Source organism: Gymnoscopelus microlampas (genome assembly GCF_963454915.1).
Source record: "Gymnoscopelus microlampas genome assembly, chromosome: 17".
Classification (NCBI taxonomy): Eukaryota; Metazoa; Chordata; class Actinopteri; order Myctophiformes; family Myctophidae; genus Gymnoscopelus; species Gymnoscopelus microlampas.
In genome coordinates, this window is record NC_139954.1 from 12,751,491 (window position 1) to 12,778,021 (window position 26,531).

General features: G+C 40.8%; 2 protein-coding genes across 2 annotated transcripts; both read right to left on the reverse strand.

The window, feature by feature from the left end:
* Window positions 1–3,233: 3,233 nt before the first annotated feature.
* Window positions 3,234–4,418, reverse strand: LOC311064296 (putative ATP-dependent RNA helicase ddx6; the record flags this gene model as incomplete). The annotated part of the gene is made up of 1 exon (XM_084084130.1): window positions 3,234–4,418. The coding sequence occupies exon 1, from the start codon at window positions 4,401–4,403 to the stop codon at window positions 3,234–3,236; it is 1,170 nt and encodes a 389-aa protein (XP_083940256.1). The 5' UTR covers window positions 4,404–4,418.
* A 5,388-nt stretch (window positions 4,419–9,806) lies between these two features.
* Window positions 9,807–25,901, reverse strand: LOC311065234 (protein mono-ADP-ribosyltransferase PARP14-like). The gene is made up of 17 exons (XM_084085462.1): window positions 25,712–25,901; window positions 25,110–25,216; window positions 24,197–24,227; window positions 23,234–23,521; window positions 22,241–22,465; window positions 19,425–21,748; window positions 19,023–19,253; window positions 18,673–18,894; window positions 18,338–18,407; window positions 17,858–18,004; window positions 16,725–16,787; window positions 15,624–15,800; window positions 14,802–15,071; window positions 13,386–14,000; window positions 12,832–12,971; window positions 11,044–11,218; window positions 9,807–10,563 (listed from the first exon to the last, which is right to left on the reverse strand). Exons 1-17 carry the CDS (start codon window positions 25,890–25,892, stop codon window positions 10,280–10,282), a joined length of 5,550 nt encoding a protein of 1,849 aa, XP_083941588.1. The 5' UTR covers window positions 25,893–25,901; the 3' UTR covers window positions 9,807–10,279.
* Window positions 25,902–26,531: the final 630 nt, after the last annotated feature.

A 26,531-nucleotide genomic window follows, 5' to 3' on the forward strand; every position in this document is an offset into this window, starting at 1 on the left:
ATTTTCACAATATGTACTTGTGGAACGGAGTCAAACAGAATGGGGGGGGTCCCCAGATCAAGTACGTTTATTTGGGGGGGGGGGGGGGGGGGGGGGCGGCGTGAAAGGGTTGATAAGCACTGCTGTAATCGGAGCGAAATTATCTGAAATTACTACATGACCATAATGCAGCCTAACATGCGTTGCACGGGGCGGTCCTGCCATTACGTTAGTTACTGTAGTTGCTGTGGAGCTACATAGTTCTCCAGAAGACACACACAAACATACACCATCTACAATGGACTAACTGAGCAGCAATATTGACATTCACCACACGAACGTGCATTGTTGACAAAGTGATTGCACAGCCGCTGCAGGCATGACAACCACGTTAGCGTTAGCGACATGGCAGCTATCAGCGCCCTGTCCGTCGTCGCTGGGACTGACTGACATGGCTACAGCAGTAACAGCAAGCTGTCTGCGATGCCATTGTCTGGAGACTGCTCTTAGCGTGACACGACCAATGAGAGTGAGCGCTGTAGTTGTTGCTAAGATACGGTGGCGTCTCTGCCCCATAGCTTGTAGATCTCTCACGCATGATTGGCGTAGGCTGCGTTGCCAGGTCTGACTGTTTGTATAAGCGATTTTGGGCTTATTTGGGTGCACTTTTGGGCTTGTTTCCATAGACCACGGCAGCGCTTATTTATTTCCCGTGACCGATGTGGCAAAAAAAGTGCAAAACGAACCATCCGGAAGTAAATTGCGAGATGAAATATATAGCACTTTTTGATTATTAGAGAAGGAGACACATGTGAAGGTTGAAAATGAAAGGTAGGAGATTATATAGTTTTTCATGAGGGATTTTTGTAGCAAGTTGTGAGAGAATTGGGCCACTCCTGTGGGCGGGGGGCTGATTAGAACCATTGGGGTTTGAAAGGAGACGCTCTCTGTTTGAGTGGAAAGATGAATGCAATCTACAAATACAAAATGATACCTTTTCGTCCCTCATACTAGGATTCTGGGAGTGAAAGGGCATTGTCCACCTCGAAATGCAAAGTCAACAAATCTTATTTACTCAGACATTGTTGGCCTGTGGCAAATTAAGGATGTATAGGGTCAAATACAAGTAAGTATAAGATCAGTCTCTAGACATAATTATCAATATTCGACACGTTGTGAACTTGTAGATCCGTTATTTTTGGACAGAAGTACAAGTTCTGCGGAGGCAGAGCAAGGTGAGTTAGAGATGACCACACGCACGCACGCACGCACGCACGCACGCACGCACGCACACACACACACACACACACACACACACACACACACACACACAATCACTCATTAAGTCAGTCAGCCAGTCACTCAGAGCAAGAGCGCATGAATAAATACTAATTAATACAAGGGCCCCCTCGAAAACGAGATGCTACATCTCATGGGGTTATTCCTAATGTAGAATTTCAATCATCATCAAATCAGCCTTTATGTTGGTTTAGCCTGACTCAATGTGGTGAAAGTAAAGAACTGCACCTACTGTACAGTACAGTAGCTATAGCCTATCTGAAGAAATGACCAATGTCACTGAATTGTAGGAGTCTGACAGTTAATCGAAACAATCTATCTATAATCGAAACAAGCCCAACACCAGAGAGGTCAGTGAACACCAATACCCCCGCCTAAAGTCAAAATTTGATACAGAGCTAGAAAGTTCTGTATATTTTAGTATGGATATGATCTATTCTTTGCATTGTAAAATGACCATTTATGAGCTTCAGGCAGTATTGATTGTAAACCAGTATGAGTCCTATCCAACACCAGGGTCTAAACCTCAGTGTAAGCTAGTTTGTTTGTATTAACATATTCTAACTACAGATTTGTTCATATAACATTTTATTCATTAAAATAAGTTCTGGATTGCAGTTGTAAAATGCATATGGTGAACGTCCAGGTGGATTCTAATGAATTCAGCAATTTAAAAAAAAAAGAATTAAAAAAAAGAAAAGCATGGGGTGAATAATAATAATTCACAGATCAATGTTTCTCACAAAGATAACTTGGCAGTTAGGAAAACAGTCTCTAGTCTCTAGTGATACATCCAAAAATGGGTGTAATTGCTGTCAGCCAGCCCCAAACTTCCAGGAAGTAATAGTATGCTTATACAAGGAATACAAGTGAGTCACACACATCTTGGCCACACAACTTTTTTCCCCACATACTGTAGGCCTACGTATTTTATGTTCTTTGAACTATTTTACATAACATGCATAATTTTATGGCAGTCACTGGGCTGAAACCTCAGGCTGAAACCTTGCCCCAATTTGGACTAATGATGGAGTAATAATGGTAGACTGGTGATAGGTGACTGACGTCACAAAAGGCTCACATGAAGTTCGAGATGATCCACATGGCTGCTGTTGTTAGACCCCATCTTCTTTTCCTCACACTACAGGGAGTACCAAGACAGCAATCCTTGTGAGTCAAGGTCGGATGGGCTGCAGAGTTCTCAGGAACTGTTAGTGTTCTAGTATTGAAGACAAAGTCTAACCCCCCCCCCCCTCACCCTTTTATTTTATTTTTGTGTGTTATTTTTTATTGTTTCAGAATACAATACAATACCAAGTATATATATTGATTATGTCCCCTCATAAAGGATGTGTATGCGGATACATGGATGAAATAATTTAATTTAGTTTATCCCTTTCTATTTTTTTTTCGTTTACATGCACACAAAAAAATCACACCCTGTGTGAAGAGAGTGGTGCCTTTGATGAGCCCTGTATTGATGTTGTCATCAATGTTTGTTTATTGGACATACACCCGGACACACAGACAAAGTCAGATATAGGAGTGGTTGGCACCACTCAAAAAAAATGGGTCGAAATGTCTGTTAATAACGGGGACATAAAACATGTGGAAATTATCATTATTATTACTATGAAAGAACTGAATGATTTATTGTTTTAACATGTTTGGACTCAATAAAGTATTTTTAAAAAAAAACAAAGTGGGAGAAATATATTTTTTAGAAGCTTCTCCACATCCAACCGGACATAGCCGATCTACAAGCTCACAATGCGTTGCGATGCGACGTCTCTGCCTGTCTCTTGGTGAGGGGACTGGACTTCATGCGGCCAGTCTTTGACATCAATCATCTATGACGCATCACGCATCTATGACACATGACTCCATATTTGGTTAAAGTTTCAGCCTGATCAGACCACCATTGGGCTCCTAAATATTTCCGTCCTACTCAGATACTATGCCGCGTATAAACTTGTGTCAATGGTGCTGGGGATGGGCCTAACAGCTGTTCCTAGCTGCTCCTCAATGCCCTTGAGGTTGACGCGGTCGTCATAAGTGATCAGGTTGATGGCAAGACCCAAATGTCCAAAACGGCCAGATCGGCCGATGCGATGAAGGTACGTTTCCCCCAGCTTGGGAAAGTCAAAGTTAATGACAACGTTGACAGATTGAATGTCGATTCCTCTTGTGAAGAGGTCCGTACAGACGAGATTCCGGCACAGGCCATTTCGGAAGTCATGGAACACGCGATTGCGGTGCTCCTGTCTCATTTTTGCATGAATGTAGAAACATGAGTAGCCCAGCTGGGAGATCTTTTTGGCCAAGAGCTCTACTCTGTGAGAGGAGTTGCAAAAGATAATGGACTGGTTTATCTGGAGCTTGGAGAACAAGGTGTTAAGGCAATGAACCTTTTGCTTTTCAGTCACGTAGACGTAATATTGAGTTACCCCTTTCAGGGTAAGCTCCTCCATCAGGTTAATCTCATACGGCCTATGCAAATGAGAATTCATAAACCTCTGCACGCTGATGGGGAAAGTTGCAGAGTAAAGCAGGATCTGCCTCTGTTTAGGCAGGAAGCCCAAAATGTCCTCCATCATCACCACAAAGTCCTGAGACAGGAGCTTGTCTGCCTCATCCAAGATGATCATTTGCACCTGGTTGACTTTAGCCACTCCCTTCTTGATCAGGTCTAAAATCCTCCCAGGGGTGGCAATGATCACATGTATTGTTCTGTCAAGTCTCATAATGTCATCACGTAGGTTGGTTCCACCTGTGGTTGCCATGACCTTCACCCCGCCCATATGTTTGCTGACCTGGATACAGATGTGGCTCACCTGCAGAGCTAGTTCTCTGGTAGGCACAATGGCCAGAACCTGTATGCAGTCTTTCTTCAGGTCAATGCGCTCAAGTAAGGGAATAAGGTAGGCACCGCTCTTTCCTGTGCCATTCTTGGCCCTGGCCAAGATGTCCCTTCCTGACAGTGCAATGGGAATGCTCTCCTCCTGGATTGGGGATGGTTCTTCCCAACCCATCTCAAAGATTCCCATAAGAAGCTCCCTCTTTAGGCAGAAGTCTTCAAATTCGTTGCCTCTAGTCGCAGTCACATCCGAAGTTTTCATTCTCATGTCCTTTGGGAGGAGTTTCAAATGTTTCTTCCAGTCATCTCTAGGCTTGATGACAGTGTTAGCTGTGGGGGCTGGCTGGCAGCTGATTATGCTGGAGCCATTTATTTGTCTTAGTTGCTGGTGTTGTTGGCCTCCTCCATCTCTGCCTAGTACTCCAACAGGTTTGGACAAGTTCCAATTCACTGGGTTCTCTGTTCTGGCGGTGCTCATATTTACGCAACTGATCTGCTCTAAAAGAGAAGTTTCCACAGTATCCGATTAAAAGTGAGTCCAGTCCTTGGGAATCTACACAGGCTTTGACGAATTACTTCCCTTTGGTGACAAATATCCAAAAGCAATGTATTTATTGTGTTTATTTAGCTAATAGTTTCCAAGTACTGGCCAACCACCTAACACTCTTGTTTAGCTTAGAGTCGCCTTTTACTTTTCTTTCAGGTTGTTTTATTTATACTCTGACTGCTGGAACTTTACTTTGCAAAGTTTACCAACGTGAGCGTTTCTTTAGCTGACTAAAAAGATGTCTGAGGAACAAAACGTAACATATGACTATATCATCAATGATGTCACTTGTTGACATCATTGCTGATGTCACTAAAGTTAAACTAACTGAAGGGAATTTCATTATCTCTGCCACGCCGAAGGCAAAGAATATGTTTTTCGCCCATGTCTGTCTGTGTGTCTGACAGCGGTCTGAATACTGCACTGACTTCAGTGTGAAATTGCTTGTGCACGCTGCTGGTAGGCCACTTAAGGAACTAAATCCCCAAATATTTTTTCACGGTGTGGCTCTGAAGAAGGCTACCTGTCTATGTGCATGCTGCCAATATGCCAACTTAGTACTTCTACACATTTTCTTCATCTGTTTTTTTTTGTTTGTTTTTTTGACCCAAATGTTATAATGGAGGTCAAAGGGGCTTTATACATTGGGCTGAAACCATCCCCGGAGATATGCACTCCAGTGAGCACAACTGTCTAGTTTATTTATTTGTTGATGAAGGGTTCATGATAGTTAACACAGTAAATTACATTTGCTGTTTAGTAAAGGCTACTACAGACTGCAAAATGTTTGCTCCGATTATGCTGTCGGGTACCTTTTTTGGTGCTCGCTGACAAAACCCCCGAGGTGGCGCAAGATCAGGCTTTGTTTGCCGAGGTTCTGCTCGCTGTATGTGAAAGGCACCGCGAGACGATTTGGCCGCCATTCCAGGCGATTTGGGACCTGCGGGTACATCTTGCAGTGTGTGATCCCGTGTCAGCGATCAATAGTATAATGTGAAAACCACAATGATATTATGACAGCTCATTTCAAGAAAGAGATTTGTGTAGTGTGAAATAAAGATCTGATGACTTCCCGACGACTTTAAAAGTCGTACAGTCGTACAGTGTACTGTACGACTGTAGCTGCCTTAATGTAAGCAAGCGTATAAATGAGATTAAGTGGAGGACAAGTGACTGTCCTAAAGTAAGAAAAAAATAAAAATAAAAAATCAAGACATTTATGTCACATGTGCGCATAATTATGTGCAGCTGGTGTGGCAGTGCTAACCATGTCCAACATATTGATAAAATGGGAATGGCGTGTCTCCTGGGGATCTCAGATGATGTGGCCAGCCTGTGAGGTCAGTCGACTATGATGTATGTACAGTATGACTCCAAATTTTGCAATGTTCCAGCACAATCACAGCTCCATTGACTTCCATTATAAAAAGTCAAATATTTCAAAAAGTGTGTGGGAATGTAGGAAAACAAATAATAGTGGCGACACTTCTGTGGCCTACTGGCCGTGTGCTACTACAGTTTGCGAGATAAGCTCCAGACAACCCTCTTATAGACGGCTAGACCTGTGTAGACAAAGCCACGCAGTAAAAACAGTATAGGGGCGGCTATGGCCAAGTGGGTCGATTCTGGGAATCAGAAGGTCACCGGAGATTCACAAGCATGTGACCTTGAGCAAGACACTGAACCCCTAAATGATCCGGATGAGCAGGTTGGTACCATGCATGGTTTCCTCTATCATCATAGTGTGAATGAGTGAATGTAATGCACATTGTAAAGCGCTTTGGATAAAGGTGCGATATAAATGCACTAATTACCATTTTACACTTGACAGTTACAACACATCAATCCATTGGTTTGCGACCTTTTTGGCTTTTGATGTCTTACAAAAAGGAGACACACTGCAATGAGTGCCTTGAAGGACAGTTGACGCTCTTAACAGTTGGAACAGAAGCCAACAGGGGTACTACATGGGGCCGGACTTACCCGGGAAGAAGAGAAGCTCAGTCTTATCTATCTGTGTCACTCTTATCTGTGCTGAGCTGGAGTTGGTGGGATGAAGACATCCACTGTATGATGTCAGCCAGGAATACAGCATATCTGATGTAAAAATAAATCATAAAAAACAACACAATGACAACATAGACTGACTGCCTGCAAATCGCACACTGCCCATTGAACAAAACATTGTAATTGACATAAAATAAAAGATTAGAGGAAAACGTGTGTATAGATCAAACAAGCTCCACATTCAGCAGTTACAAAAGTAACATGCTACTAATGAATGATCTCATATATATGATAATATTCAGTCAGAGGAACCAAACCTGTACTTCTCATTTAATAAATGTAGTTTTTCATGCAGGACCTTTAAATGTAATGCAGTGTTGTACATTGCTGTATTGGTACTTTTACTTAAAACTTTGCACTTACTGAGGGCCGTGCCACAGGATGTATATGTATATGCTCTCATGCAAATGCAGTATACACAGATGGGGTGAAGACGTCTCTGTTTAGAGCTATAAAAAAGCATGCAGAGACTGATGTAGTTTATAATGCCATGAAAATAAGTATTGAAACCTAGAGAAGTAATACTTTACAAACTTAAAGAAATCTCACGGCTACCCCTTTATATGTGATATAATGACAATATACCATGGTCTGGAGGGAGTTATTGTATTTTGAAAACTGCTACCATAGACACATCCCAATTAAAACAGCATTAACCACTTAAACCCTATACTGTAGTTGACACCAAATCTGAATGTTTGCCCCAGAATAGGGATGCTAGGGTTCATGTGGTTAACATACAACATCATGACAGGAACACTTTTGTTATGCCCCAGTCTAGGGGTGCCTAAAAACACAACATGTAAGTCTTCCCCAGGTTCCAAGCAGCCATAATGACTTTCAAAGTATTTACCAAAAACAATTATATAACAGAATAGTAATAACCATAAACAGAATAGTGAACATAAAGTGGATTTCAAAACAAAGAACTAAGGATGACTTGAGGAAACCAATGAAAAGAGAGCTAAGTTTAATTAAATTAAACTTCCCTATCCAAAATAAAGGAACCAAAATACAACAACTTACCTCCCTAACAATAATCAAAAGATCAAACAGATCTAAAGTAGGCTAACATAGACTATCTTAAATCAAACTCATCATTTATCAAATAACTAACTAAAGCATACAAACAGATCTTGGGTAGTGGCTGGTTGAGAGAGGAGGGAGACGGGAGATGCCTCCTTCGTGCACCACTAGGTGGTTTGGGTCTCGTTTTATAGGAAACCTCCTCAGTGATTAGCCACTCAGGACTCAGGAGCTTGGAACCCTGGAAGTTACCCCACCAATCAGAAGCTGACCAGGAGGTTGCCCTTCCAATCATCTGGATGGAATGGCACAGCTGATCTGCATACCAAGCAGGCCAGACACACACACAAAGACAGACACACACACACACACACACACACACACAAAAACATAACAAAAACATAACAAAAATACGACCCTAGTCTTAACAATTTCTTCAAGAAATGAGTCCCCGACTGTCAACATAAACGAGACATTTAGATTTGTTCTTCGAGTCCACCTGTGTCATTGAGCAGCTCTGCCTGTCGTACTTTGGTGTTTCTGATACTGGCATAGAAATCTGGCCAAATATCTTTGAACCATATATGTATCACTGATACTAGGTGAAGATTTAAAACGACACATTTTTTCCTCACATCAGTCATACTGGGATGTGGATGCCAAGGTTGAAGTGGTTGAAGGTGTTTGCTTCTCACCCCCACCCAGTAAAATCCAGTTACAAATGGATTAACACAGGTTTTACTGTGCAGTCTTAGCTTAGCTTGTTTATTAGTGCAGTATGTGTGTGCATTTGTGTGTGTGTGTGTGTGTGTGTGTGTGTGTGTGTGTGTGTGTGTGTGTGTGTGTGTGTGTGTGTGCAATTCCACATCTGGCTGTGTCAAACATGGACCTACAGACGGTATCAAGGCAAAGGCATACAAAGGTGGCCTATGCGGTTTGGTGTCTGTTGGTGGTAGACATGTTGTTGAAAATAAAAACGATCTCGTTTATCTAATATGTACAAGTTCTGCTAGTGGAAAAAAGTAAATAGGAGTAGGTCTTGACTCCACAAATTGTCTTATCCACCATTGGTTGAACCTTTGGTTCAACTCACTGTGTAAGATTTAATGAATAATTAATAAATGCTTAATAAATCAGTGATCCTTAAACAGATATTTGGAAGTTTAATATCTTATTTGTTTGTCATCAATCAGCTACCAGACATTTGGATTGATCAAGCTTAAAGCAATAGGACACTTTGGTAGAAGTTTGGGTTGTGTAATTACGATGTGATGATGAACTAGTCCAACTGTTGCTCTGTTGCGCAGTTAATTAGAAATGAATAATCCAAAAATAGATCCTCATTGACTTCCATTGCACGGCGTAGCTCTCAAAGTCCCTTCTTTTAGCACATAAACAAACACAAACAAAGCTGATTATTACAAATGCAGTACAGGGTTTTGGGATGTTATATATTGTCAGAATTTGCTTATGTTTGCATTTGTTTATGTGCTAAAAGAGTGCTTTGAGAGCTGTTTCACCATACACTGAGGAGCTATTTTCCAATTATTCATTTCTAATCAACTGTGCAATGGAGTAATACATCTCACCAATTGGACTTGTTCTTCACAAGGTAACTACCCAACCCAAACCTCTACCAAAGTGTCTCATTGCTTTAAAGGCCAATTTGTAGTGCTAGTTCTGGCCTTGTACATCCCATGTTTATTTTCCATGGCACTAGTGATAGTGTTCCAAAGATAAATAGTACTAATAATTAACTGATTAGTACTGCATGTTTCCAGTGTGTATCAGAGTGGAAATTCCAGACATGTCAAACAGAATTTCCCTTGTGGGATCAATACTGGCCTGTCTGTCTAATTGACTTGGGAGTCGATTTTTATGATTTATAATGCAATCAAATTAGTATGTAACACGGCATTTGCAATTTAATTGTCAATCCGCACTTCCTCATATGATGGTGTTATTAAATGCGCATTGATCTACTTATACATTAGGTCCTTGAGAAAAATTGAACACCTGCTACATTCCAGCAACTCTGCGCCACACTTTTACTCAAGCTTTTAGAGATTCAGCAGGAACAGTGGCATAATACGAAAGGTACATGGATTCATAAAAGTCCACTGTTCAAATAACACATTAGACACTTGTTTCATGCTAGTTAGTACTTATTGTCATTTTTGAACAATGACAAAATAGATATACAAATGTGTTTCACTGAATAGAAATTTGACTTTCCATTAGTTTAACATTATCCATTATATTTATCGAAACTTCAGCACCATGAATAAACGTGCAGTATACAATTAGATGCAACTAGAACGATTAACGAAGGGCATATGATCAACAGTTCTTAACATGTCAAATAAATGTAGCCAAAAATTACCATTTAAACATCGGTTGATCCTTATAATCACTAATGGTTATAAACCTTATCGTTATGGTATTACTTATTAAGCTAGGAAAAATGTAAGGCACCTTATTTCCATGCCCTTTCTCTACATGCTTTACTTAAATGTAATTAAGTATTCAGGATAAGCCATGGAGTCGTGGAAGATGACAAACATGTTTGGGCTTTGCATGTTGTCCACGACACTGTCATAAAGCACAGTGGAGTTGGAGCTCTTGGCTGGTGGCACGACCATGTTCCGCTGCCCCAGAGTGAAGTCTCCAGTCAGGACACTACAGAGATACATAAACTTCTGGCCCTGAGGATCCGGCTTGGAATAAGTGTCCTGGGCGGAATAATGGGCTCTTACGGCAAAGTAGGTGCCATTGCCAAAACAGGCAGCTGAAAATGGAGAGAAGAAGAAAGTGCTTTTAGCCATGTTATCTTCATGGCATAAAGGCTATGAAGACAATTGTTTACACAAGAACTTTTTTTCTTATTTATTTAGATGGGACAATGCACATTAATGAACATTCCATACATGAAAGTTTATGATATTATGATGACGACATGATATTTGGTAGCCTGTAGAAGCCAAGAAGTCTCCACTAGGCCTGATTGCTGCTGTTATGGTTTAGCTTGTCCTTGGAGCAGCTAATATAACTATGGTCTGAGTCTTGTGCTCGTTGGCAGAACTACCAACGATCTGTGTCAGACTGTGTGTCTAACGTACTTCTCCCCATGATATCATGTACATTAAAGCATACCATCACCAACTAGAATATTGTCTCAACTCCAATTGCCTCATCAATTACTGATTGGTCCAGAATTCCACGACAATGTGCACACTATTCTGATCATTTTACAAGGTTTAACTCTCACCATTCATCCCAGCATAACTCCTGTTGAAGCCTCCATTGTTGATCTGGTCAATAGGGGTTGGGCAGGTGCCATGGAAGAGGCGTCTCTCGTTGTTATTTTGGCCGCTTCTCTGATCCATGTCCTGCTTCTTGAGTTGGACGCTCTTCCACAAGCTTGGGTTCTGTATCCTCTCAATCTGGGGGAGAATAAAAATACTTGGTTCCTCTTCTGTGTCAGACTGGTTATATTTTAATGACTGTTATTGCCAAGCCACCAAGCGGGACAGCATACAATGGATGTGGCTTACTCTGATATCGCCAAGTTTGTTTGTTAGCTGCTTATAGACTCAGAGATGAGCACTAAGCCAGGGGTCTTCAACCTTTTCAGGCCAGGGACCCCCAAACTGATGGGGTGATGGAGCAGGGACCCCCTACCTCGTAGGGTAGGGGGTTGGCTACTATATATATTGTATATTTATGTATAAAATTGTGTTTTATATAAATAAACATGAAAAAATGGTTGCCTGCTCCTACGCACAGGTTGACCCAGTAGGTGTGCAAAAGGACCTTTCTCAGGGGCGTCAATTGGGTATGGCAAGGCATGGCAGGTGCCATACCTTGGCTCCAGAAAAAAATTAAATAAATCATGAATAGTAGCCTAATGCAGGTGTAAGACCATTGTGTTTGTATTGTGTTATAGGTATAATGCATAGTTTCTATGCATTTCAGGGGTTTTGGGGGGGTTGACCCCCTAAAAAAAAGGATAGGTGTCCCTTATTTTAATCTCTGGGAGCTGGCAACCCTAACCTTGCCATATAGCTTTTGCTGAACTGACACCACTGATCTTTCTCTACAAAATATGTATAAAAATACCATGTTATTGTGCATTCAATACTAAGCTATTAAAATATGTCATGTTATGTTTAAAGACAAATTTACATTTTTAATTTAAAGTTTTTAAAGTTTTTTTTTTTTTTAATCAAACAACAATTTTGCGGACCCCCTGCAGTACCTTCGCGGACCCCCTGTTGAAGACCTCTGCACTAAGCCATCATAGTGTTAAGTTTACTGCATGACATTCGTCCTTACTTGAAATGTTTGTCATTGTCAGGTATGGATGACATTACAGTTATACAGACACAATCATTTCAAAGATTGTTATATGGTTTACTAGCTCCTTTTCTATGCTTAACTCCCTTATAGGCTACTGCTAATTAGCCTGTACCACAGTGCATATTTGCCCAGGAGGTGAAAGGGTGCTTTTTTTAAACTGTGCATATGCAACCCCCGGGACTCGAACCCGGGTCACCCACGTGGAGAGCCAACATCTGAACCACTAGCCTAAAGGGGAATTTCCTCTTCAGAGGCTCTGAGCCACTACTGCTACACATGCATGAAATTATATTTACATTCATGATTGTAAAGTAAAGCTTATATAAAGCTATAGTATGGGGAAAGGCAGGCAGCAATCACACCGAGAAGCATTGTTACAGACCTTTTACTTTCATCTCTCTCTTGACTTTTATAGTTCTCAATGCTTGTGATCATTGAGATGAATCTGGGACATTTTCAGTAGCATTGGTACACTAGTATTACAGATACTATTCTGCAATCTGCATGATGATTGCATTAAAACATGTCTCTTGACATGAGTGAATAGATACAAATAACATACAGTATTTTGCATTATGTTACTACTGAAACAGTTTTAACCTTTATTTAACCCATAGGTAAAGTAAGCACAAATCCAGCCTAAGGTAGTTGTTGCATAGCAAGCTAGGGTTACAGTACATATAAACAAATTGATTACCTTAAGAACCGTTCGGTTACATGAGCTACTGAACAGACTCAGGACTTCATTGTGCTCTCGGCTTCCAGGCTGGACGGTGAAGGTTTGGCATGGGGTGTTGGCTGTCATGACATCCCAGTTCTGAGGCAGATTGTTAGCATCTGTATGTAGAGTTCAAAGCATAAAGCTCATTACAGAGGTCAATCAGGCCATTTAGTATTTGCAAGCAACTCTTACAGTATATATCTTAGGTATTAGGTTTTAATCAACTGGCGGTACCAGATTGTGGGGTTTGTCACACCAGTTACATTTCAGACAGGGTTAAGCTATAAATAACGTGCAATCCACATGTTTACTTTGAAACATGTTCCTGTTATTGTCTGACCTGGAACACACTGAATTGTGCAGGACCTTGTAGCAAACCACACTGAGATGGTACTCAAGTCGATTCTAAATCCAAGAACAAACTGAAAGTATTATTTGACCTACATAGATCTGGCTCTCCATATAACAGATCTAATTAAATACTGCATAGCAAGGCAAACATACTAGTTACATTTTCTTACACAGCTTACCATTCAGTTTGTCAATGCGCTTGATTTCCAGACTTGTGCCTTGCTTATCTGTTGCAGGTCCTTTTGGCAATGTGACATTGTACAATTGACCCTGGACAGTGACTTCTACAAGAGGCAGTTTATTATTCAGTGCCTGCTCAAGGTAGAAGTTGGAGGTGGGGTCGAAGCTCTGGAAGTGAAGCCCCTGAGGCTTGTACTGCCAGTCTGCCTTTTCAGCAGCCAATTCTACATCTCTCCTAAATTCCTCCTTTTCTCTGGCCCTCTTCGTCATCTCCTGGATCTCACCAGTGGCTTTTACCACATCCTTGCTGCGTCCCTTGATGGTGAGAGAGGCTTCACCCTTCTTGCGTTCTATCTTTATCCCCACGGCCATTGTAGACTGCATGTTGATGATGCGCTGATGGTCTGTTTCAGAGAAGCTGAGGACTACATTGTCCTCAATGGAGTGAATGACCTGCTCCTGGGATATCAGATCACTGACCCATTGTTTGGCTGAGTGAACTCTGGCCGGCGACTCTCCACAGATGTGGAAGCAAACACGGTCCACTTCCAGTTCTTCAATGACAAAGTCTTCTTCTTTCTGTGAGCTGCTAGCACTTCCTCCCACGAATATTGCTGGAGGAATTCGTTCAGATTGTCAGATAAGAACATTATTTAACATGGTCAGGAAATGAATCTTAAACACATACAAATTGTTAAGACACCGAAGAACAGAATTATGACCTTTTACATAAAACCTTAGCAGATTAACACATATGTAGCTTCAGCAGTATAGAAAGTATGGCTTGCGTTACACAGGCCAGACGTTCTATACTCCTGGAGTTAGAGTCCGCATGGAATTCTAACCACATAACAATTACCATAGCATCAGGAACCAGGCAAGCGAACCAATTACATGTCCCACATTGTACCACCACCAGGGGGCAGTTCACCATAAAATATAAAGGTGTTTTATTTTATTTTTTTGTTTGTTGTTTTGTTTTTAATATCAAATAATTAAAATTGTATGTAATGTAAAATGGTGAGGTTCTCGCATAAGCCCGCCTAGGGTTTCTTACCTCACCGGCACAACTAACTGTTAACTTTCCCATGGAAAGAACTAACATATCAAGCATTTTAAATGCTTTTTTATGTCTATTCATAATATATATTTTATATTTGTCTTCTCTCAGTTTTAACCTGTGCCCCCCCCCCTCTTTTTGTGATGTGTTTTTAACTAACCTTGCCTGTATGAGCTATGGGATATCTGAATTTGCCCTTGGGATTAATAAAGTATCTATCTATCTATATATAAACTGTCGTGCAAATCAAATTAATCAAAATAAATAAATCAACCAGGTTAGGACGTTTTGAAAATTCAAACTGATCCTTGTTTAAGCATCTCTAATGACAGGCTTGAGAAAAACTGTCACCTACCTTTTAACATGGAGGGAATGTTCCTCCAGCTCCAGGATGAAGGCGCTTTGTCCTTCTGCTGTGTGTCTTTGTCCTTTTGGTGTGTGCCTTTGTCCTTCTGGTCTGTGCCTTCTTTTTTCTGCATACTGCTGTGGAAGTCCTTCAGCATTTGTGACTGAAAGATAACTATCCTGATAGTCTTCAGAGAGTTCTGACTGCTCTGACTCAACACATCCACCACTGCGTCCAACATAGCATCTGCCACCTGGGTTGCCTGTACGTTGCCTTGGCCTAAAACCGCACAACACATAGTGGGCGTTGTTACAAGGAAAACAGCAACATTCCTACACAGAAAATATCAAAGGATCTCCCTTGTGGGTTCAACCAAAACAACAATAACAAATATTTAATTCAATGAGATTTCTGATGGGCCTGATAAATGTCAACCATTTGCACTACTAATAAGCAGAATACATACTTATACAATGTTAATTTATTATTATGTGATAAAGCTACAATTATAGGTCAGCTTCCTCCCCAATGCTCCTGCTCCTACCCTCTCCAAGGCTAACAGAGTCAAATAGTGGTGTTATGGGTCAACGCTGTGAATACACATGTCAGGAGGAGGATCACAACTATTTTGTTGTCAGAATGAAAATATCACTCTGATATTATATTATATAAAATGCTGGAGTACCCAGGCCTTTGCAGCACTGCCACATGCAGGACTAGAGGTGCATTAGATTTAATCACACTTTAAATTACCAGAAGTCCATACATCTTTAGCCATACCATGGACCCCCCCCCCCCCGCCCCCATGTATTCCATAGTCTACAGTCTCACCTGTACCAAGAGCAGGAAAGGAAACGGAGGTGTAGGAGTTTTTCATACACATCTGAAGAGCATCTTTCACAGCCTTGTTGACCTTCACAGGGGCCGACTGCCCGACCAGGTGGAGGATCATCTTGGATTTTAAATTACCTGGCTGGGTCATTATCATGCCTTGCTTTCCTTGAGCACCTGAATGTGGGCACAATGTTTGAAAACATAATAATGGTTACTTTATGTGCAATGTGAGAAATGTTTTAAAAGTCCCACCGACCGCACGTGCGTGTGTGTGTGTGTGTGTGTGTGTGTGTGTGTGTGTGTGTGTGTGTGTGTGTGTGTGTGTGTGTGTGTGTGTGTGTGTGTGTGTGTGTGTGTCTGCAGGGCCGCATTAACCACGGAACTTAGTGGAACTTGTGTTCCACGGCCCGCAGCCTGCAGGGCCCTGTGAGAATTGTGTATTTAATTTTTGTGTATTTAAAGAATTTTTTTTTATTTATATTGGTCAAATAGAACCGAATTAGACGGAATTAGACCCGAATTAGACCGAATTAGACCCGGAACATTTCGCAGGTTCACGCACATGCACGCGCGCGCTGCATGTGTGCGTGAAATTACGCCACTGGGGGGGCCTTTGATTTTGTGGTGTTCCACGGCCCTGAGGGGTCTTAATGCGGCCCTGTGTGTGTGTGTGTGTGTGTGTGTGTGTGTGTGTGTGTGTGTGTGTGTGTGTGTGTGTGTGTGTGTGTGTGTGTGTGTGTGTGTGTGTGTGTGTGTGTGTGTGTGTGTGTGTGTGTGCGCGCGTGCGTGTGTTTCTACGTGGGTGGAACGGGTTCATCTTGATTCAAACATTTGGTACCATAAAATATATCCAATAAGGCATATTATAAAATTGCAAAAGAATACAACAACACATGTGAATTGCTGTGACTGCAACTTTCATTTAAATTCTGACTAGAACTAGAACAGTGCACTTTGACCAGTATGCAGTAATAAAGCTGTTTTATAACAGTGAAACTTCACTAGCCTGGAGATCTGCTATTTAGCAAGTGTTCGCCCCCCCAGAATAAGGACGCTAGGGTTCATGTGGTTAAAATATAAATATAAAAAGGTTCTTACCAAGCTCTTTGCATTTGTCTTCAACAATCTGACCAGCGGCCTCCAGAATGGCCTTAGACACTCCTGTAGTAGCGAAAGACAGAATACAACAAAGAAATGAATAACAGTTATGAATAACCATTATTCTGTTATGGTATGTTGCAGTATTATAACTGTGCATTTTTTCCCAGCAATAACTTACTTCACACTCCTATAATTAAAAATACACAACCCAGAGAGTTACTCAGTGACATTTTGACAATTAATTACACAGATTGTCTAATTGCCCAGTACAATAACTCTGGCTGCTGCAATATTTAGGTGCTAGGGCCTCAATCAAGAGTGCATAGCTGTTGAGAGCCACCCACCCACCCCCAGCCAACATTTTCCTCAAACCATCTTAGATTAAAACTAGCAACATTTCAGTGACATGCTCTCTTTTTCTAACAAAGGGTACCGTGCTGCTGCATACATTGTGACTGAACAGTGTTCCAAGAAACTCAAGTCTACTGTCCAGTTTGAGACAAAGTCAACTTAAATGAATGTAAACATCAACTGCTGAATAATACCTGCTGAAAAGGCAACTGTACGGTTAGCAGAGAAGTATCATGACAAAAAACAAAAACAAATGGAGGACACTGCTAGTTGTAAAAACTCTCCTATAAATGTACATTTTAATACTAGACATCTTGCATTCAAAACCAACTGTATCTGCAATGCTCTTGAACCTTTTCTACTGTTACCTGTGAAATCAAATGTATATTTATGATATAGACTGTGTCTCTGTATTTGTTTTTATACAGAGCTCGGGTGGATTTGCTGCAGTGAACTGCACAGATTACTATGTAGGCTTATGATATTGATATAGTAAACAAGCAATCAACAGACACATCTGAAGTTGATGGCTTCATTTGACAGCACTATCATCAGTGTTGTGTAAATTATTATTATTAATTTAGTTTGCTTACACATTACTTTGCCAATCTACAAGAACACAACGCAGCAGCGCGTCTGAGTTCTGCTCAGAATAGGGATGCTAGGGTTCAAGTGGTTAATGTAAAAAAATATATCCTATCACACAAAGATTTGGCCCCATTGTAGTGGGGCCACTGTAGGACCCCCTGTTGAAGACCTCAAGCTGATTTGTGATTTACCTGACTTCAGAGTGAAGGTTTCATTAGAAGAGTTGACGATAACATCAGTTGTCTCCTTAGTTATGTCCCCTGTGACAACCTGTATGTCCACTCTTCCCATTTTGGTCTCGTGCATTCCTGAGCTTGAGATGATTTTGGAAAAGGGACCTTGCATAAGAAAACAAACAAACAAACAAAACAAAAAATAGATAAACAACAGAGCAAACACATATCAAACAGCATCACTTTCGATTCATGAGGCACACAAACGATTTGATGTATACAAAAATACTGTTTGATTTATTTCAAAGTGCTACGTATGTATGCATTTTGGGGGAAATGTTTGGTTAGTCAAATTTTCAATGACACAGATAACTATTTTTTAAACAATGTTGCTGGTCTATACACATTTTTCTTAAAATACATAACCATATTAATAGTATCCCTAAGTGAACTTTCAATTCTTGCCCACAATCATTCAAACCATATGTTACAGCCTACCTGTACTATGTGTAGTTGGCTGTGAACTATCTGAATGGGTGAATATTCTCTTAAATTCATCATTGAAAGCCTGGGGAGGGCAAGCAGAGAGAGAGACCAGTTATTATCAGCAGCTCACAAATCACACAAAAAGTATATATTAAAATAAACATATATATTACAAAAGGACAGCCTTGACAAAACCATTAATAGAACCACATGGTTCCAAACAAGCAGGGTTTCCCCCCTTCTATTCACTGATGATTGTCATGCAGCCAAGTTTTGTTTTGATTGGTAATTACAAAGCATCAAAAGACTCTTTACAGCATTTGAATGAATGCACTGGTTTTGTTTACCTGGACTGTGGATGCATCACTCGGATGAAGGATGATCACTATTGTCTTCAGGTGTTTCGGCTGTTTGCTACTGCTAAACTTGATGACTTCATTCAGCAGTAGAGAAGCAACACGATCTTTAGGGAAGCCTAGGTTCCCCGTGCCAATGGCTGGGAAGGTTATTGAGGTCAGACCGCTGCTCTCAGTCTGGCTCAAGCAATCGTTCAAAATCCCTTTCAGCATCTGTAAGACATGACGTGGAAGCATTTTGGTTAATTTCTCTGTACAAAGCTGAACATCATAAAACTATGGTTAAAAATAGATAGATAGATACAATTATTAAAATAAAGTAGGTAAGTTGCATACTTTACCTTCTCAGCAGTGCCATGCCCCTTGTCCCACTGAGGTGCGACAGCATGGAAGACTTTGGTGCACTTCAGGTTGCAGCCATTAGTAACAATGACATCACCAACTTTTCCACTGGATTTCTGTGCATGTACCAGTGCCTGAAGGTTGTGTCCAGCTGAACCAAGGATGGCTTTTGAGACTGCTCCTCGATCCAGAGCTAGGTCTTCACCAGTAGTGTTCACGACCACGTCAGTCTAAGATGTAAGCAAAGTATTTTCAGTTTCATGGACAACGTAGTGTTAAGAATTATATTATGAGTTCACATTTAAAAACCTTTAAAAACTAAGATGACAGTGTCAATAGCTATTAATATCGACTAATCTACACCAATCCAAACTAGCTGAAAAATACCGATAATTGATTACCGTAGCATCCTGGATATTCCCTTTAGTCAACATGATGGTCAGGCCCTCGTTAGTCACAACTTGATCTGAGTTACTCGTGCTCTGAACGCGTAGAACACCTGGAGTCTTGGTGGGTGTGCTAGGATGCTTCTGTTGAGAATGACTAAGACTCAGGGCACCTAGAGTCTGGTTGGGTGTGCTAGGATGCGTCTGTTGAGAATGACTAACACCGTGGTTTCCAAACTCCTTCCTGACAGCTGTCTCCATAGCCTGGACAGTGTTGTCATCTTTGTTCACCAAATGAATTTTCTTCAGGGTGTTGTCACCATACTTGTCTTGACAATGTTCTTTCACTGCTTTGACAATTGTGTCTGCACACAAGTTGAGGGGAAATCCTGAGTTTACGCTGATAGCAGGCAATGCCACAGAGGTACACCCACGCTCGTCAGCGAGTTCCAGACTCTTTTTAATGGCTCTTCTCAACTGTCCCACAGCCCTATCACGGTAAGCTTGGTCGAACCGAGGCCCCACTGCGTGGATGATATTTTTGCACATCAGCCTTCCTCCTGCACCAGTCATGACACAATCTCCAGGTTTGAGCTGTCCCTTCTGGGTAATTATCCTGTCACATTCATCCTGCAACTGAGGGCCAGCAGCATCCAACAGCGCTCCTGAAAGACCTCCTATATGTTTCAAATCCTGATTAGATGAATTTATGACTGCACTTACTGGGTAACTGCACATATCAGCCTTGCAAACAGCAATTTCTACTCCATCAGTGGTCTCAACCTGGTATGTGGGGTTTGGCACTTGTCCAGGGCTGAGGTCCTGTCCTCCATCTGCCCCATCTACCATCTGGACCAAGCAACCTGTTTCATTCTTGACTGATGCAACATACATGGTTTCTTTCTCCTGGAAGAACTTCTTCACTCCTGGCTCAGAGACTGTCAAAGTATCAAAGCATAGTGAAGAGACCAAGTCTTCAATGATGGGCTTGCAATCTGACACATTACATCTGGAACCTCTTAGGGAGATGGCTTCGTTCCTGAAAGAAACAACTACCTTGCCTTTCACTTGCTCTGACCAATCCTTTTTGCCATGTTCTTTAATATATCTGCCGATGATGTCAGGCTTCACTGTAACAGTTTCTTCAACTTCAGCATTCTGGTGTAAGAAATCTTGAAGTTCACTGTGAACTGGTAATACACTGTCCTTGTAGCCTGACACTGCTACGACATGAGGTGAGTGAGAGCCAGATGTGTGAATCTGAATTTTCCTGGATGAGCTGTTGGTGTTACTCTCCAAACGAGTGACTAGTTCCCGCCACTGAGGCATTTTAAGAACATTAATGTCTTCAACTGTGATGCACTGGGATACCAGGACCATTTTTAGTTGATGCTCAGCTTCACTCAGATTACTGTCTGAAACAGCGACGAGATGCACTGCCTTTGCACTTAGCACAAGAGCTGCATTGATTCTGTTTGGTGTGAAAAGTGAGCTTGTAAGGTTTTCTAGATCTTCATCCTTCAAAAACTCAAGCACAAACTGATCTAACTCTAACAACATTCGTTTTAATGCTAGATTTTCTTGCAGTATCATTGTGCTTGCACCCAAAACCTCATCGTTTAAACCATAAAATGACAACTCCTGGCTCTCCCCGTTGTAGGTTACTTTCAGCTCTGCGTGTTGATCTAACAGCTTATCCCGAAGGCCATCTTGAGAGAGGATATGGAAAATAGATGGTGTCAATTTGATCTTCTCAGTTATGCTGGACTTTGCTCTCTGAATCCTTTTGGCAGTACTGTCCAGTATCTCATTAAGAGTCTGTTCCAGTCTGTTTACATCATCCAAAAGGCCAACCACTGCTAAGACGCCACTGTCTTTATCAGGGACTACTACTACAGCCTCATTCAACACTGCCTCTCCAATCTTCCCTTCAGACTCTTCCCATGCCATTGGCTGAGGCTGAAGCTTCAGAGATTTGAACCTGGACAAAGCTTGTTCAAAGGCCATCTTTGCTGCATGTTTCCACTCTGTGATGTCTTTGGCTTTGACATCCTTTTGCTGCAGTAGTGACGGTAGGGGCCTTAAACATACAGATCCTTGTTCTTGGAGGTCTGCTTTGCAAAAGTGCTTCGCCAGATCACTGTGGAAGGTCTCTGCAGCCTTGTGGTTGTTAAGGTATCTCCATATGGATTGATCAATGCTCTCACTGAAGGCAGCAGGGAGTTTCAGTGTGGGTCTATCTTTGCCATAAAGTGCCGTGCCCAAAGAGTCATAAAATGGAAAGACTTTGACCGGTTGCTGTTTGATGAGGAGCTTCTTCTCAATAACTTTGGAAACAGCTACAAGAAAAAAATAATGAATAATTTTACCATTAGTGCCATGTGCATTACATTATGATCTTTAACTAAAAATCATATAGAACCATCTACACTGGATTTGATTATGTAAAAGAAAAGTGCATAAATGCTCCATAGAGGATGGGCCCTACTGATTCAGGTGCCACCCTTAGGTATTAATTTATAATTGCACAAACAATATCTTGAAATGTAATGGGCAGATTGCTATGAAACGTAATTCTCTCAACAAGAACCTTCCTGACTTTGATAACACCCTAGCCCTAGCATCACCCTTACTTTAGGCCAATTTCCATGGATGAGAGGGCAGTATGGACTCTAGGAGGAGTCAGGTCTTGTTTTTGCTCTCTCTCTCTCTCTCTCTCTCTCTCTCTCTCTCTCTCTCTCTCTCTCTCTCTCTCTCTCTCTCTCTATATGTATCTGAATTTAGAATTAAAATCTATACATTACATAGCTGTGTAGTATTGGTATACATACCTTTGGGGGTTTTAAAGGTGATGATGGCAAACTGTCCCTCTTCATTAAGTGTGACATGTTCCACTTCCACGCCTTCTTTCTCAAAATAAAGGATGAGGAGGTCAGAACTAACATCTGGTACGTCTTCAGTTATGACTTTGGCTGTGACTTCAAGAGGGCAGACGGACAACGCTTTCCTCTTGAAAATCTTGTTTCTGGCGCAGTTTGTAATGAAAACTGTGTTTTCTGTCAGTTAGGAATAGAAAATGAGACGGTAAGTAAAATACAATAACATACAGAAAAAGAGTTCTGATAATCCATTTGGACATCAGTTATCATAATATAATTTATTAACCTGACCACAAGGTCCATACAAAACATTAATGTTCAAAACACTCATCAAATTATACTTTAGGAACATTCATGTAACAACAGTTACTTAAGAAAGTGTATCTCAGAAAGAAAAAACTATTTTGAAAATGTAAACAATGACACAATGACATACTTAAAGTCTCAAGGGGTTATCCTTTCAATAAAGGTACTATATATTATTATTATTATTATTATTATTATTATTATTATTATGGTGACCACAACCACCGCCATCACCTTATTTTCCAAAAGGAAAATAAAGTCATTTGAAGTTAAAGTTTGAAGTGATTGTGAACATGTACGCACACAGTTGAAAGCATATGTTCAGGGATACGTAAATGCGTAAATTCTTTCCTCCGAGATATGTCACAAGGAAAACTTGTGTTGAGAGATTATTCCGTTTTAGTTAGAACTGATTAAAAGTAACGTTGTACTTAACCGTAACCCCTGGACTGTTGTCATGGCACCCACTATGAGAAATATTGGTCTACAACAATATTGCATATGCCCTAGATGATTAATGAGCATAAAAGGTGGCAAATTACGACTCTGTGTCTTTAAAGTTGTGTACTGTCTATCATTTGAAGTTGTTCTGGACAAATTCTTGATGAGTTATCAGAACTACTAAAATAATACAACTACCTTTTCCACTCTGGAAAGTCACCACAGCTGATGATTTGTCGGGCAGGATCTCCAAACTGAAGTTTGGGGATGTAGCAGAGGACTCTGAATGCTTTAAGATGTTCTCTACCAGCATCTCTAAAAACTCCTGGCCAACTTCCAGGGGAATATTGCCTATGACAGCAGAAGTGGAGCACAGCTCTTCTTCATCGTCTCTCTGGTCATCTCTGCTGTCTGCCTGCGACTGATGTTCAGCAACAGGAATGGGCCGGCCTTCGTGTATTTGTTTCTTCTGTACGGCAGCATCAGCTGTTATTGAAACATTTATCACAGTATTAGATGATCTTCAAGAAATACATCATCAGAAAGAAAAGGAAAACTATACTGAAATAACCCGTCCAGTTAGGTTGCCCTGAATAATGAAAGGTGCACACAGTGTGGGCCACACAGAGATTTAAAGAGAAAGGGGGTTCTGAGACTCCAATCAGGGTGTTATTAAGTATTCATGGGGACGCTGCAACATCTTGGCAACATTTTAGTAAATACATTTAGGGAATATATTTGTTTCTGGGACCCCCATAAGCTCTGTTCAGAGGGGTTTGGGGAACCCCACATATGTTCAGCCACATGATGGTGGCAGAACAGAAAGACAATAGTCCTCATGAGTGGGTTTATTGCTGATATTATACAAGTAAAAATAAAGTGGCCTAGTAGAAAGGTATACAATTGCACTTTGACTTGTATTATTTTACGCCTTTATTTTTTATTTCTCAATTTTATTCCTTCTACTCTTTTTATGGCGTAAAGCACTTTGAATTGGTGTATTAAATGTGCTATACAAATAAATGCATCCTGCCTTGCCTATATCTAAAATTATATAATGTGCAGTGGTGGGATGTGAATTACTGTAGAATGTGCATGATGTACGTTTTAACCAAACCGACTATTAGACATCTGACTTTTTATTTTTTTATAAATACTTACAAGTCTTGTTAGTGTCATCAGTAGGTGCTTTCTAGAAGAAAAAGAGACAACTTTGGTCATTGGTAAGTAGCTTTTTTGTTTGTTTGTTTGTTTGTTTACCATTTTTTTAAACTGCCCTCACGGTAACAGGATAGGTGGGCAATAGGGACATCTGGGCACCTCAATGTAAAATTGGCTATTTTGTCCAAAATGTAAAGTAAAGTATAAATGGTTAGGATACGCTTAAACATTCGACAATCAAGGTCTAATATTCCTACAATTGCTAAAAACCTGTATATCCAATCATTTTGGGGCATAAACAAGAAGTTGAAGGATAAAATTACGTCTGATAATAATGTACCTTCATGTTCATGTATACTTATATTCAATATTATATTATATTCATATATTTTTAATCAACATGTTGGACGAAATAGCCAATTTTACATCGTGGTGCCCAGATGTCCCTAGTGCCCACATAGAATTAAAAAAATAAGAGTGCCCACCTATCCTGTATGTCCCCTCTCACCACCAAGTGCCCATGTACTGACGGAAGGCAGCAGTTGCACCGACATTAGTAACCTACCGAATTACGTGACTCCAGAGGTCGTTGTTCTGCACTCTCGGCATGTTCCAGTCTGTACTGCACCATTATCCAAAGGTGATCTGAACATAATTATCACTACAACAGTCGACTTCTACGACCGCCAACCAAAACATTCCAGATTCCTGTCCATCCTAAACTAAAGTAGGCACACCCTACTTGAGTCACACAATTCGCTACATCACAAATGCCAGTGTAACACACTTAAACGTTCACCACATGAGTTCACCGTCACCTTTGCATCAGGTTATCCCCGTCTATCAATCATCAGTCTTTCAAGTTTGCACCATTTTGTTGTTGTTTACTCAATAATAACCAGTAGCCACTAACCTGTTTTGGTGAACTCTCATCACCATCAGGTATACGGACAGTTATCTTCAGCACACCATGATCCAAACGGATTTCATGTGCATCTTTCCCTACAACTTTGTGTCTGTCTGTAAAGAAAAAGACACTGTATTGTCAATAACAATAGATCTACTATGTCAACACATTACGTGTAAGTTAAATAACATAAATATATTAATAGTCATAATCAGTGGTGGAAAGTAACTAAGTACATTTACTATAAGTACTGGAGTATTTCCAAGTTTCAGTACTTTACTCCACTACATCTCAGAAGCAAATTGTACTTTTACTCCTCTACAATTATTTGAAAACTTAATACCAGTTACTTTGCACATATAAATTATTATATTATAAAACATACAGTAATCACTTCAGCCATCTTTTATAGTAAACATAGGCTATTTTCATATATTTTGGTACTTTAAACTTATTAAACTTATTAAACTTATATTGTAAGGCCAATACTTTTGTGCTTTTACTCAAGTAACATTTTGAACACAGGCCTTTTACTTGTAAGTAACAGAGTGGTTTTATATTGTGGTATTGCTACTTCTTACACCACTGGTCATAATTATAAAACGTACCCTCCTCTGTTCGGAACCGAAGCACTGCGGTTCGATGAAGCTCGTCACATTCAACCAGACAGTCTCCACCGTTGGATTGCTTCTTACTTTGAAAGTATTTCACTAGTTTGTTTCTCAGTTTGGGGATTTTATTGTCATCGAACTCGGCGAGCAACACATACATGTATGCGTCGTCGGCCATGGCTGTTGTTCAAAGACAAGAAGTGCGATGCTTAGTTTCACTTTTGTTTCTCTCCCAAAAGGCCTGTCTCTGACTTTCAGGACCGAAAAGAGCCGATCTACAAGCTCACAGTGGGCCGGCTATTTTCGGCGAGCAACAGTGACTGGTGGTGTAAAGTAACATTTACTCAAGTACTGTAGCAGCCTACTTAAGTACTTTTTTTGGCTATTTTTTTACTTTCCAGTTTTCAGTTATTTTACTTCTACCCAAGACGGAAATGACAAGACATGCCGGGGTGCGTTCTGATATAGGCACTGAACGCACTGCTCAGTTTTAGCCCTGGTCCAGACGGACATTATTTTATTTGCTCCACTGCGCCCTCTACAGATATGGTCAATATAAATTACCATCGACCATATCTGTAGAGGGCGCAGTGGAATAAATAACATCATTTCCATCTGGCGGACATATTTTATTTTCTGCACAAAAAGTGTATTATACAGAGAAGGTGGGGTGCTGAGAGGCTTTCCACCCTGGAGAATAGACTTTCAACAACACAAAACAGCCTTTGTTTGTTTTTACTACAGTTGGAGCCCTCGCAGGGCAGTGGAATTATTTGTCAATAAGCAGAGCCGAGCGCATGGCAGAGCGTCAGAGAGA

Excerpts from the sequence above, each read along its gene's own strand:
- LOC311065234 (XM_084085462.1), bottom strand. The coding sequence starts at position 25,892 with ATGGCCGACGACGCATACATGTATGTGTTGCTCGCCGAGTTCGATGAC. Across the intron at positions 23,522-24,196 it reads TGATGACACTAACAAGACTT|CTGATGCTGCCGTACAGAAG; the intron begins GTAAGTATTTAT and ends TTTCAATAACAG. Across the intron at positions 16,788-17,857 it reads AACCTTCACTCTGAAGTCAG|GAGTGTCTAAGGCCATTCTG; the intron begins GTAAATCACAAA and ends TCGCTACTACAG.